Below are 13,575 nucleotides of genomic sequence, written 5' to 3'. Positions count from 1 at the left end.
AATGCTGTGGCGGGACCTGAAGCGAGCAGTTCATGCCAGACGCCCATCAAACCTCTCTCAACTGACTGCGTTCTGCAAGGAAGAATGGGCAAAAATCCCCCAAAGTAGATGTGAGAGGCTGATTAGTCACTACAGAAACCGTTTGGTTGAGGTAATCTCTGCAAAAGGAGGCGCAATATCCTATTAACTGAAGGGGTTCACATACTTTTGCACACATGATATCTGAGTTTTTCTTAAATCAACCACTTTTGTTAAATAAAGAATGACAATATAACTATTTCTTTTGTTTCAGTCCATTATTTGGAATGTCAGTATTGTGGATTTGGGTATAACTTAACATTTAATAAGGTTATTTTAGTTTTTTTTACAAAAAATCTGACCATCGCTGTGGGGTTCACAAACTTTCGAGCAGCACTGTATATATATATATATATATATATATATATATATATATATATATATATATATATATATATATATATATATATACACATATATAATTTGCCTTTCAGACCCCGCGTAATGGTCAGCTTTCTTTCTAAAAGAAAGAAGAAAAAAGTCCTGTGCTAAAGAGAAAAGCAATCCCAATGACAAAGATTTTAACATGTATTTTACAAATGAAATGCCTCACTGAAACATTTTTTTTCTTATGAACGGTTTTCAAAAGCTTTATTGGTGGATTTTCTCAAGTTAAAGCGAAACAATTCATATTGTTTAATTACAGGTGTTTTAGCTCATTTCAATTTATTTTATTTAAATGGGCTATTATTTATTTTATTATGTGTTTATATTTTACAAATGTGATGTAGTATTCATTTATATTGTATATTTTATGTAGTATAACTTTAGTTCCTATGTGAATATTAGTTCCTACTTGTTTTGTTGTGGTAGGAGGGCTTTGTTTTGAACATGGGGCCGTGTTGGTTATTATTATAGACAGCCGTAAATCAACAAAGGCAAGTCAACTGTGCCCTGATCTACAACTCAAGAGATGTAAGGGATTCATAAAGTAGGTTACGATTGCATATTAATTTGAAAATCGACCGGATCCACCGTATTATTACACGAGTGACTCCCGGCCCGATCCTAGCTAGTAGTATTGACGCAGGAGGGCCGTGTCTGGCATCAAGTAATAAACTCTGCCGTTCTTTCCGCGTGCGTTGCGTTGAGCCGCTTCTGGGACGCATCTAACACGCGGCTGCACTGCGACTGGTGTGCATTGGCTGATTGACTCTAACGCCCGCGTTTCACTGCATTCTCGCGGCGGCCACGTTGTCGCGCCGTTGACGTTTCTGGACTGTCCTACCATGTTGGTCCTCATTATAGTAGAGAAGACGGACTAAATATAATGTACACAAAGGAACTGTAACCCGATCGACTCACAGCCTCGAAAAGTAAGGGTTATATTACGTCAGAAACTCGTTCGGTACGCGTTCGTTCCGAAACGACTACCATGTACTGGAACGGTTCAAAACTATTACACGTACCGTACACCCTTAATATAAAAAAAAAATATATATATATATATATATATGTACACTCACCGGCCACTTTATTAGGTACACCTGTCCAGCTGCTTGTTAACACTTAATTTCTAATTATAAAAGTACTGTCTAATTCTAATTATAAAAGTACTGTCGGAGCTAGAGCCTTTAGCCACCAAGCCCCTGTTTTATGGAATCAGCTTCCAGCTAGTATTAAAGAAGCCGAGACAGTCTGCACATTTGAGATTAGATTAAAAACGTTCCTTTTCGACAAAGCTTATGGTTAGGCTAGTTGAAGTCGGAGTAGACTCATAGTTTAGTCTAAGCTGCACTAGAAGCTATAATGCTGGGGGCAGTACAGCCGCTGAGTTCTATCTCCTTTTCTTACTCTACCTACCACTTGTCTTACTTTATTTCTATTTTCCAATGTTAATATCTAGTTGTCTAGTCTCTTCATCACCAGTCACCCGGTGTCCCCTTTCCCCCCTCCCCAGAGGGGAGGGGCTATTTTTCAGCTGCAGCCTCCTGACTGTCCGGACCCCTGGCTGGATAGACGTCCTCGCTGCTACCCCCGTCTCATCTGACTAGAGGGACCTCTTCTTGCTCCTTTACTCCACTGTATTTTTACGGACTATAACTTCGCTTGCTAATTCCCATTAGCAGTTCTGGGGTTCCTGTCTATCCGTCCTGGGAGTGGATCTCTCCTGACTGTGGTACTCCCCAAGGTTTCTCATTTTTCTCCCAACTGACTCTGGAGTTTTTGGAGTTTTTCCTTGCCGGCATGGAGGGTCTTAAGGATAGGGGATACCCAGGACTTGAACTGTATCTATTCATCTTTGTTGCTTGATTTGTAATTGTGTATCATATTGCCTCTGTAAAGCCCTTTGAGACTTCTGTTGTGATTGAGGGCTATACAAATAAAATTGAATTAATCAGCCAATCACATGGCGGCAACTCAGTGCATTTGGGCATGAAGACATGGGCTGCGTTCCAATCGCGGTTTGAGTTGCCCTCGCTGATTTGCCCTAAGCACTTGCGATGACGTCACACTGAGGCCACTTGGAGGGAAGAGGGAAAGTGGGCGGAGGGGGAGCGAAAGACGTAAATGGAACACTCCTGCCCTCGTTCACTCACAGGCAAGAAAATCTTGGAACAACCACAAGGTGTTGGAGTAGCGCTATATTGCCTATTTCAAATCAGTGGCGCCTCCAGAAATTCTTCATAGGGGTGGCCAAATGGGGCCACTTAAAACCTTGGGGTGGCACACCAAAAAATAAAAGCCATAATATCAGGTTTTTACTATGTTGTAGTATTAAACAGGCCAGTAGAAAATTGTCAGAAAGACTTCAAGACACACCTTCTGATATACTTTTGTTGATGGTGTTATATTGTATATTGTAAACTATTATATTATGTTAATGTACATAGTCCATAATAGTCCAGTCAAAATTTTGAGTTCCGCAGCTACTACAATCTGACATTATACTGGCGAGTGGGGTGACCAGTAGCGGTGCAACAGTTTGCGGTTCAAAGCCGAACCGTATGGTTCGCCCTGTACGGTTCAATACGCCTTTATGAACCGCGCCTTTTCGGTTTTGCAATTAATGTATTCCGAACGCTTGTGGAATGAATTGATCGAGCTCTGTGTGCCTGTGTGTGACGTGAAGCACCGCTGTGGAGAAATTCCTGCCCCGCAAGTAAATGTCGGATCGCTGTCAAGCACCTGTGTAATAGAAGCCGAGTAACGCCCTCGCTCGCTTACGAGCGAAGTGAAAGTGAAACAAGAAAGAAAACAAATAGCAATGGCGAGTGGAAAGACCGAATTTTGAGGAAGCACCACCTTCTTTCAAATCTGCGGTGTGGCAACATTTTGGTTTCCCCGTGGACTACAATGCGGATGGAGAGAAAATATTGAAGAAAAAAATTGCAAGCATTGCTCAGCGCTTGTTCCCCATGCTAATGGCAACACTTTTATAACATGACTCCGGCACCTTAGCCGCCATCACCCACAGATATCACTTTCTAAGGGTAGGACAACCCCGAAGATGACACCAGTGAAAACACACGGCGGGCTTCGTTAATTTATTTTTCACGCTTGACCCACGTTACATTGTTCCCTCGCGGACATATTTCGCCAACAACGTAATCCCCGACATTTATGAAATAGCACGCAAAGCCATCGAAGATGATTTCGCTAAAACACATAGTTTCACTCTGACCACTGATAGTTTGACGTCCCGTGCTACAGAGTGCTACTACCTGTGACGGTCCACTATAATTCATACCTGTCAAATTGTACGGCCTCGTCGTAATTTGTACAAGTGAGCACTCATTTTTAAATGTGTACGCCGTACGTTACGTTCAAAATCTGCACGTTTTTCGTGCATTACGTTTTTTTTTCGTCCGTTACGATTTGGTCACCGTTTCTGCAACGAGACAATGCATTGGTTGAATGACGCGAGAAAAGTCAGAGAGAGGGAAGACAGTTTGTTGAGACGCTGTACCAAACGTGATGCTAGGCTAGATGCCTCCAATATTACCTGACAACATACAATCTACGCCTAGATATCTCATTCATATAGAACTACATGCGAAATGACAGACTCGGTAGCGTTAGTAAACAGCCGCCATTTTAGAGCAGTAAACTTCTCAGAAAGGCTGTTGTAGTAAACCTTACGAGCAAACCTAAGCAACTTTTTATCTTAAATACTTAAATACTACTTAAATCGGCAAAATATTGACTTGAGTCTATCTTTAAAGAAAAAGTTTTTAAATTTTCACATGTCAAAAGTAGACAGATGGGAACTAATGCAAAAACGGGAGCAATTATCAACTTTAACGGTTGATTCACAACATTAAATGACTTTCAAACATAGCAAAGGTGACTATGTTTTTGGGTTTGTTTGTTGTTTTTTTAATGAAAAAAAAAACATGAAAGGTATCACCAGTTACTTTGCCAAGTAACTTTTTTACTACGGTGTGTGTATTTCAGTAGTCTGTCACTACACTAGCCAAAGAGCTAAGAGGCATTTTAACAGTCGAAAATGTTTACATTTTAAGTGTTTATTTCATTTTTTAAAAAGCAAAATAAAGGCAGTTTAAAAAAAAAATAATAATAAAATAAAAAAAAAATAAATAAAAAAAAAGCAAAACGCAAACCAATACCGAACCGAAACCGTGATCCCAAAACCGAGGTTCAAACCGAACCGTGGGCTAACTGAACCGTTGCACCCCTAGTGACCAGTGGTGTAGGCAACAAATTCATTGGGGGAAGCCGTGGCCAGGCCTCGCCACCCCCGGTGGCAGCATTAGTCCACATCGCACAAAATTTACTGCGACTCATGTCAATAAGCCAGAGAAGTATTCCGCGCTTGATGGCAATACGTTGGTACCTGGGAATTATCAGAATTATTAGTTTTGTATCAAATTTTATTTGGGATTTCATTATTAATTAATTAGCATTAATTAATTATTTGGCATTTCATTATTAATTAATTTATTTTTTGTCTATACCTTACAATCTGTAAACAGATTGGATGTTTAAATACATTTAACCTATTTGAAGTTTAGTTTCAGTCCCTCCCAACGCCATTTGATTGACAGACCATTACTTTCGTTAAAAGCAAAATAGAAAAGGCAAGCGAAATAGAAACATCAATGACAAAAATTGTCATTCTTTTTTCCTTTTCTTTACTAACAAAAGTGAAAGTCAATAAAAAAGTAACTTTACTCTTTATTTATTCATTTATTTCTCTGTATTTTTATTTATTTATTTATTTTGGCACTCCCGTGATTCCACACGTCCTGCCATAACTGCCACATACAGTCTTAATTTTTTAAATTTTTATTTATTAACAACAATGATAAATTTTACAATTCCAAAGGCAGTGTGGTATCACATTCAAACACCGTGCTGGATCCTCCATTCATTTTCTTCTCTGGTGGTAAATAGACAGCAGCCAAAGGTAATGGTAAATGGCGTTACACTATTTTTCAGCTGCAGCCACCTGACTGTCCGGACCCCTGGCTGGATAGACGTCCTCGCTGCTACCTCTGTCTCATCTGACTAGAGGGACTTCTTCTTGCTCTTTTACTCCACTGTATTTTTACGGACTATAATTTCGCTTGCTAATTCCCATTAGCCGTTCTGGGGTTCCTGTCTATCCGTCCTGGGAGTGGATCTCTCCTGACTGTGGTACTCCCCAAGGTTTCTCATTTTTCTCCCAATTGACTCTGGAGTTTTTGGAGTTTTTCCTTGCCGGCATGGAGGGTCTTAAGGATAGGGGATACCCAGGACTTGAACTGCATCTATTCATCTTTGTTGCTTCATTTCTAATTGTGTATCATATTGCCTCTGTAAAGCCCTTTGAGACTTCTGTTGTGATTGAGGGCTATACAAATAAAATTGAATTGAATTGAATTGAATTGAAAATTGAATAGAGGTCAGAGGAGAATGGCCAGACTGGTTCGAGCTGATAGAAAGGCAACAGTGACTCAAATAACCACTCGTTACAACCAAGGGAGGCAGAAGAGCATCTTTGAACGCACAGTACATTGAACTTTGAGGCAGATGGGCTACAGCAACAGAAGACCACGCCGGGTGCCACTCCTTTCAGCTAAGAACAGGAAACTGAGGCTAAAATTTGCACAAGCTAATCGAAATTGGACAATAGAAGATTGGAAAAATGTTGCCTTGTCTGATGAGTCTCGATTTCTGCTGCGACATTCGGATGGTAGGGTCAGAATTTGGCGTCAACAACATGAAAGCATGGATCCATCCTGCCTTGTATCAACGGTTCAGGCTGGTGGTGGTGGTGTACTGGTGTGGGGAATATTTTCTTGGCACTCTTTGGGCCCCTTGGTACCAATTGAGCATCGTTGGAATGCCACAGCCTACCTGAGTATTGTTGCTGACCATGTCCATCCCTTATGACCACAATGTAGCCAACTTCTGATGGCTACTTTCAGCAGGATAATGCGCCATGTCATAAAGCTGGAATCATCTCAGACTGGTTTCTTGAACATGACAATGAGTTCACTGTACTCAAATGGCCTCCACAGTCACCAAATCTCAATCCAATAGAGCAAAATAGGGATGTGGTGAAACGGGAGATTTGCATCATGGATGTGCAGCCGACAAATCTGCACCAACTGTGTGATGCCATCATGTCAATATGGACCAAACTCTCTGAGGAATGCTTCCAGCACTTTGTTGAATCTATGCCACGAAGAATTGAGGCAGTTCTGAAGGCAAAAGGGGGTCCAACCCGTTTCTAGCATGGTGTACCTAATAAAGTGGCCGGTGAGTGTATATATATTTAAAAATGTTAATTTCTATATATTAAAAATGCGATTATGCTTGATAACACACATCACTTAAGCGTTAAGTATTTTCCCACGTGTTTCAATTGATTTTCCATTTGTGTCAAGCTATTTTTAAGTTCTAGCTAAGTTTTAAGTTAGTCTAAACTGTAAGTCCTGATAGGATTTTGAGTTTTTGCAGTGTTCAAAAGAAATGTATTGCAACATATCAGGTTACAATATGGCCGGGATACTTGCATGCGTTCCTGAATGCACCACGTGACGTGCGGAGGTGAGGGAGGTGCGGGAGAGCGAGAAACGTGCCTTCCTGTTGTTGTCTTTCTGGCAGGTGCGTGTACGTCGGCTGCGGCAGACCGCAGTCGTGTGTTAGTTGTTCCACAAGTTCCCCCAAAATAATTCCAATCTAACTAAGCGGGTGACTCTTTGTCAACGTTACAGTATGATACCTGCTGTATTGGAACACATTAAGGACCAGTGCTACTTGGTTTTTTATCCAGCAATGACTACTGAGCTAAAATTGAAAGTTAGCATTATTAAGTTTTTATTTTACACCCTCATCACGCTACAGCGCTATGTTTTCACAGATTAAATAAAGCCTGCATGTAAGACATGTTAGCCACGCATCGACAGTGGTCATAATTAATAGAAACCTTGCCCTCCGCTGGGCTAACGTTACGTGAGCGAGTGACAGTTATTTATTAGCACTGAGAAGTCTACTGCTTCAAGATGGGGGCTGTTTACGAACGCCGCTGACTCTGTCATTTCGCATCTAGTTCAACATACATGTGATATCTATGAGACGCATCAGACGCTACCTGCTAGTGCTACCACCGTAGCATCTTGCGGGCTAGTTTTTAGCAACGTCCGCGTATTTTGTAGCGGCTGTCGGATGCAGTTAGGTATTTTTTTATTGCTTTTTCCTCTACGCAGGCGACATCAGCTCGTTGTCCCACATTAAAAGTAGTCCGGGCAAAACGTGATGCTTAGAGCTGGCAAAATTGAACGATTCCTCGAGGTGAATAAAATTACTTGCATCAGTTTTTAAACTCGAGTTACTCGAGTTGCTCGAGTATTCGTTTCAGCTCTACTGGCGAGTAAACTTTAATAGATTTTTTTGCCCCAATTAGCTGCTAGGATCCAACAGACTAGGCTGTTGTTACTATTACCGTAACCGACAACTCGCAAAACGCTATTTTTCTTTTGCCATGAACTGCTCTGATTGGTCAAGCGGTATATTATTGGCCTGGTGGGAATTGGTTATTTTGCCGTGACGTGACTTATGCACTGCGTTCTTGCCTCGTGACACACCATTTAGTTGTACTACCACGGTTCACAGCTAAATAAGGCTTGGAGGCGGTGACTCATGATCATAATAAGTCATGTTAAAGACGTTTTTATGAAAAAAAAACACGCAAAACACAGCTGAAATATATGAATTTCAGACAACGTTTGTCTACGGATGTTTACCTGTGCGTTTTATTTCTTTTTGGAGTTAACAGCGCCCACCAATACTCAATAACTAAATTACTTATCATATTGCGCAACAATTATTATTATGTTGGTTCGTAAAATACGAATATTTTACTTTTTTTTTTTTTTTTTTTTTTTTGCAAAACACACCTGGCATGTGCCACACCATCGGATGAGCCCGGACAGCAGCTTCCAGTTGTCGTCGTTGTCGCTCATTCTCTTCTCTCGCTCGAACAAGTTCCTCCTTGTACGACGCTATCGTTTTTTTCAAACAGGTTGCAAACTTCATCGGCGGCCGCATCAAGGCGCTCCCTCACAGCATTTTCCAACATATTCGTTCCTTTCGTCTACTTCGCAGTTTTGTTTCTGACGTAATTTAGGCAACTGCGTTCACTTCCGCCTTTTTCTTCTTCGGTGGTTGTTTCAACTCCAATAGTTTATTGTATGGTAGTGAAGGAAAAGGATTTATCCTTGTTACAGGTTGTTTTATTCTTATAAAGAACAGGAGATGATGACATAGAATTCGGAAATGAAAAAGAACAAAGACTTTACATTGAAAGACACACAGACAGAATAAACGAGACATGGCCCGGACGAGACGCAAGACAAAAGTGTTTCTCTCTCTGCTTGGAGTCCTTTTCTCTCTTACTTGGGGGTGGGTAAAGTTCCTTGGAATGTGCATTGTGAACCCCTATAGCTAATGTTTTCCAGATGTGCTGCTACTCGAAGGCATACACGGTCTTAAGTTGGAGAATGCAATGTCCATATATAATTATTATGAATAAATGGAAATATAATTCTTCAATTCCCTCTTTTGGATTCTAATTGAAAATTGAATCCACCCAACTAAAAAACAAAACAACAAATCAGCAAAAGAAAAAGAACAACAACAAAACCCAAGTAGACTCAAAGAAAAATACATCACAAACCACGCGAGAGGTGACGAGACAAAACGGTAAAACAAAGAAACGAAAAACGTATAATATAAACAGTTAAAAAATAAACCATAATATCAGAGTCCAGAAAGCAAAACACATTTCCATTTCCCAAGGGTGAGCACACACGAATTCCCAGAGTCTGTCCCAAACAGGTGTGCAAAGTTAAAGTCAGCATCGCTGCAATCTCATGGCCTCTGTGTTATAAGCAGTGTTGTTAATTTTACTTTAAAAAAGTAATTAATTACAGTTACAAATTACTTCTCCCAAAAAGTAATTGCGTTAGTAACTCAGTTACCTGAATGTAAGAGTAATTAGTTACTTGGCAAAGTAACTAGTGATATATATATATTTTTTTTTTTCTCAAAAAAAAAAAAAAAAAAAAAAACACAGGTCATACAATGTGAAGCTTAAAGGGTTTGGGGGACAATTGGCCCTAACCCAATTCTTTACCCTCCGCTTAACTAGACACAAGGGTATTGCGATAACTAGCTAGTAACTTTTGCTATGTGTGGAAGTCATTTAAAGTTGTGAATCAATCGTTAAAGTTGTTAAAATTTCTCCCGTTATTGCATTAGTTCCCTTCTGTCTACTTTAAACATGTGTAAGTTTTAAAACTGTTTCATCATTTAAAGATAGATTTAAGTTAAGATTTTGCCGATTTAGGAGCATTTTAGATTAAAAAAAAATTACTTAGGTTCGCTAGGAAGGATCTCTACATCAGGGCCTTCCTGAGAGGTCTACTGCTTTAAGATGGCGGCTGTTTACAAACGCATGTAGTCTTTAAAACATGTTGGCAATGCAGCAGTGTCTGTCATTTGCATCTAGTTCTATAATATGATATCTACCGTGTCATGTGGGCGTAGTTTGTCGGCTATGGCTGCAGTCAGGTATTATTGGAGCCATCTAGCATCGCGGTTGCAACGGCGTCTTCCCCACTCCTGCTCAGCTCTCGTCCCCGTGAGTCCGTTTCTCTCAGACTTTTTTTTTATTCAACAAACTTAGTAACGCGTAGTAACGCACGCCTTTCCCGCCTCAGTAACGGTAACGGCGTTGCCAAGATGAGAAAAGTAATTAATTAAATTACTCATTACTGAAAAAAATAACGCCGTTAGTAACGCCGTTATATTGTAACGCCGTTATTAACAACACTGGTTATAAGGGATTGAGCCCATAACTTACTCCTCGGGAAAAGTGTTCGGTCCATGAAAAGGGTCAGTTCCATGTTGATATTCCATGGCTCAGGTTGAAACTAATCCTTTTTGTCAATGTGTTTTGAAAAAAAAAAAAAAAAACGCAATCCTTAACGCAGTGCCCAGTAGTCGAGAATGCAGTTCAGAAAACAACACGCAATCATCAATATCTTATACTATATCAACACTGACACCGCCCTCTTTTGTGCTGTAATCTGTTCAACTAAAAAACACAGAATGCAATAGAAAAACATCAAATCATAAACAATTAAACATAAAATGAGTCAGCCTATCTAAAAAAAGCAATGTTGGTCGCTCTTGTAGGTTGTAACGTCATAGTTGCTCATAAGAAAGAAAAAATATGTATTAATACTATAAAAATGGTCGTTTAAATGTGATACAAGTTAAACATTAATCAGAACTATCACTCAATGACCTCATTTAAATAAAATGCTTGTTGGAATTCTACAGGCAGGAAGATAACTGTCACAATTAAAATTCATTCATGTCAAGGAACCTGAAAACCTTCACGCACAGAAGGGACAACACCCTCGGCTGGGATGAAACTCGCACCAGTTAAAGCCAACGGGTGCACCCACTCTGTGTTCCTTTAATTTTTGTGAGCAGTATATACTGCACGTATATACACTATCATATACTTAAATATATTATATTACATTATATTATATTAAATATTATATAACTAAACTACTATTTCAATATCAAGTTAACAGTTCAAAACAGTAAATAAAAAACTCCAGTCCCCATTCTGTATCAGCAGCTTTAAACTACATTCAATTAATTTAATGTTGTGAATCAACCGTTAAAGTTGTTAAGATTCATCCCGTTTTTGCATTAGTTCCCTTCTGTCTACTTTTGACATGTAAAGGTTTTAAAACTGTTTCATCATTTAAAGACAGATTCAAGTCAAGATTTTGCCGATTTAGTAGTATTTTACAAAAAAGTAATTAGGTTCGCTCGGAAGGTTCGCTACAACAGCCTTTCATAGAAGTCTACTGCTTGAGGATGGCAGCTGTTTACTAACGCCAGGGAGTCAGTCATTTCGCATCTAGTTTTCTATACATGTACTGCTAACACCACCGAGTCTGTCATTTGGCATCTAGTTCTTTATACATGTGATATCTAGATAGCATTAGATAGCGTTAGATAGCATTATGTGGACGTAGTTTGTAGTAGCTGTTGGCAGCAGTCAGGTATTATTGTTTTATATCTAGCGGCATGATATGAGCCAGAGCCGTGAGTTGAGCATGATGTTTACTCTCGGTCTGTTCCTCATTGCGTCCCGCGCTGTGTTTTAGTTCCGCTTTATTTGACATATTTCAGTAATCGGAATTTGGATGTTTGTGAATCATTCTCGAATCTTGCACAGACGAATCGCGAATAATCTAACAATCGGAAATTTCGCACACCTCTGGTCTCCAACTCAGTTTTTAAGTAGAGGTCTCTCCCCTGTCACCCTCTTTGCTCCTCTGCTCTGACTCCAACAGGTCAATAAAGGTGGTGGAGTGAATATTATTAGTGTATTATTATGACTATTCACTGATGATAATCATTCGTGAATTAGCTTAGCTCCTGTACTGAACTATGCTTTAAGTGAAAAACATAGCTGATGCTCCAAAAGGAAGTCACCCAAAGATAATGGTAACAAGAGTGCACACTTAACACTACTAGAACCTTGACAATGCATTTCAGACTAACTAGCTAGCACCAGCTAAGTAGCAGGGTTATTTTAGAGCTGGGATGTAACTTTTGACCATAAAACAACAAAGACATGTGCCCAGAGACTGACTGCGGAAAAAAAATTAGTACCGACTAGCAATGTCACAGGGAAATGCGGACTGGATTTTCAGAGATGTGGGCGTTCTCTATATGAACAAATGAAATTGACTGGATAGCTACGCAGTGAAGAGGCACTCTACCTTTCTCTATGAAGTATGGGGAAACTGACAAATTTATGATCATAGTTAAGTTAATAATGACAGGTTATATGATTATTGATTTAAACTAATATTCTGGCAACTTTATAGTGAATATGTCAGCATTTTTGTATTTTTTTTTAACAACACCAAATTATTTAGGGGGGGGGCTTGAGAATATTTTAGAGGGGCTGAAGCTCCCCTAAATAGGCCTAACTATGCCACTGCAAGAGAATATTAATTCAACATCACAAACATTAATAAGAATATTGTAGAAATCAGTAAGAAAGTGTGGCAGATTCTACTTATGACTAGTTTGCTCAAATGTGTTGACCACCACATAGGCTCCAGTTAGAGAGCACAGGAAATGAAATCAACTAATAAAAAATAAATTTTTGGGGCTCATGTGCAGGTGTGCATACATGTATACACATTTAGTATCTGGTGAATAACATAGACATATAGTCAAAATTCAGAGACCTCTTAATGTGTTTAGCTTATGAAACATAAAAAAACATTATTTTAACTATGGCTAAACGAACTATAGTGAACATTTGCGCGCTCTCCGTTCAAACCACGACATTCGCATGAATTATTTTGATGTGATGCTAGCAGTCGTAGCCGATAAAAAAAAAAAAAAAGAAGCTAACAACCAAGAAATTATGAGTGTGAACTCGTGTGAAAAACAAACTGCCACAAAAACATATTTAACACAACTATTCCTCCACCTAGCATTTTGAGGAATGTTCACGATCTATGTGCAGCACCTTTAATGCTCACATCATCATTGACGAAGCAGACGCGGGAAATGCAGAACTGGAAATAAAAGCACGAGCAGTTTCCAAAATTCAGGGTGTTCCAAAATGGTTGACCCCATTCTAAATGCCCATATGTCGGACACTACTTGATGAATCTTAATGAAACTAAATACACTTAATGTTGAAGGTCATAAGTTTTACTGGTAAGATTTACCAAGAAAAGTACAAATATTTGTTGCTTCTATGACAGATTTTCATAAATGTTCAATATGAGCGTCGCCTGTGACTGCACACGTCGAGTCGGTATTTGAGCTCGTGCCAAACTCGCTGAAATTTCTTGAAATTTTTGGTGCCAATTCCTAATTTGTTTTGCAGTTGGTGCCTTCTTTGCAAAATTTGTGAAGAAGGCACGCTGCACTGTCTGTGACAGTCTGTCGGTGACTCAGTCCGAGCATACTCTAACACGCAAAACTACC

The 13,575-nt window shown here is 39.5% G+C and overlaps 1 protein-coding gene across 1 annotated transcript in view; it reads right to left on the bottom strand.

Annotated features, from left to right (window-relative positions):
- The window catches only part of LOC130913039 (hexokinase-4-like), a 196,063-nt gene extending 187,486 nt beyond the window's left edge, over positions 1 to 8,577 (bottom strand). The window contains exon 1 of the mRNA XM_057831303.1: positions 8,427 to 8,577. Within this exon, the coding sequence (XP_057687286.1) occupies positions 8,427 to 8,577 (151 nt within the window). The remainder of the gene's footprint in view (positions 1 to 8,426) is intronic.
- Between the last annotated feature and the right edge of the window lie 4,998 nt (positions 8,578 to 13,575).

This window comes from Corythoichthys intestinalis, chromosome 3, assembly GCF_030265065.1.
Source record: "Corythoichthys intestinalis isolate RoL2023-P3 chromosome 3, ASM3026506v1, whole genome shotgun sequence".
NCBI lineage: Eukaryota > Metazoa > Chordata > Actinopteri > Syngnathiformes > Syngnathidae > Corythoichthys > Corythoichthys intestinalis.
Note: the sequence above shows the minus strand (reverse complement) of the source record. Positions and strands in the feature narration are given on the sequence as shown.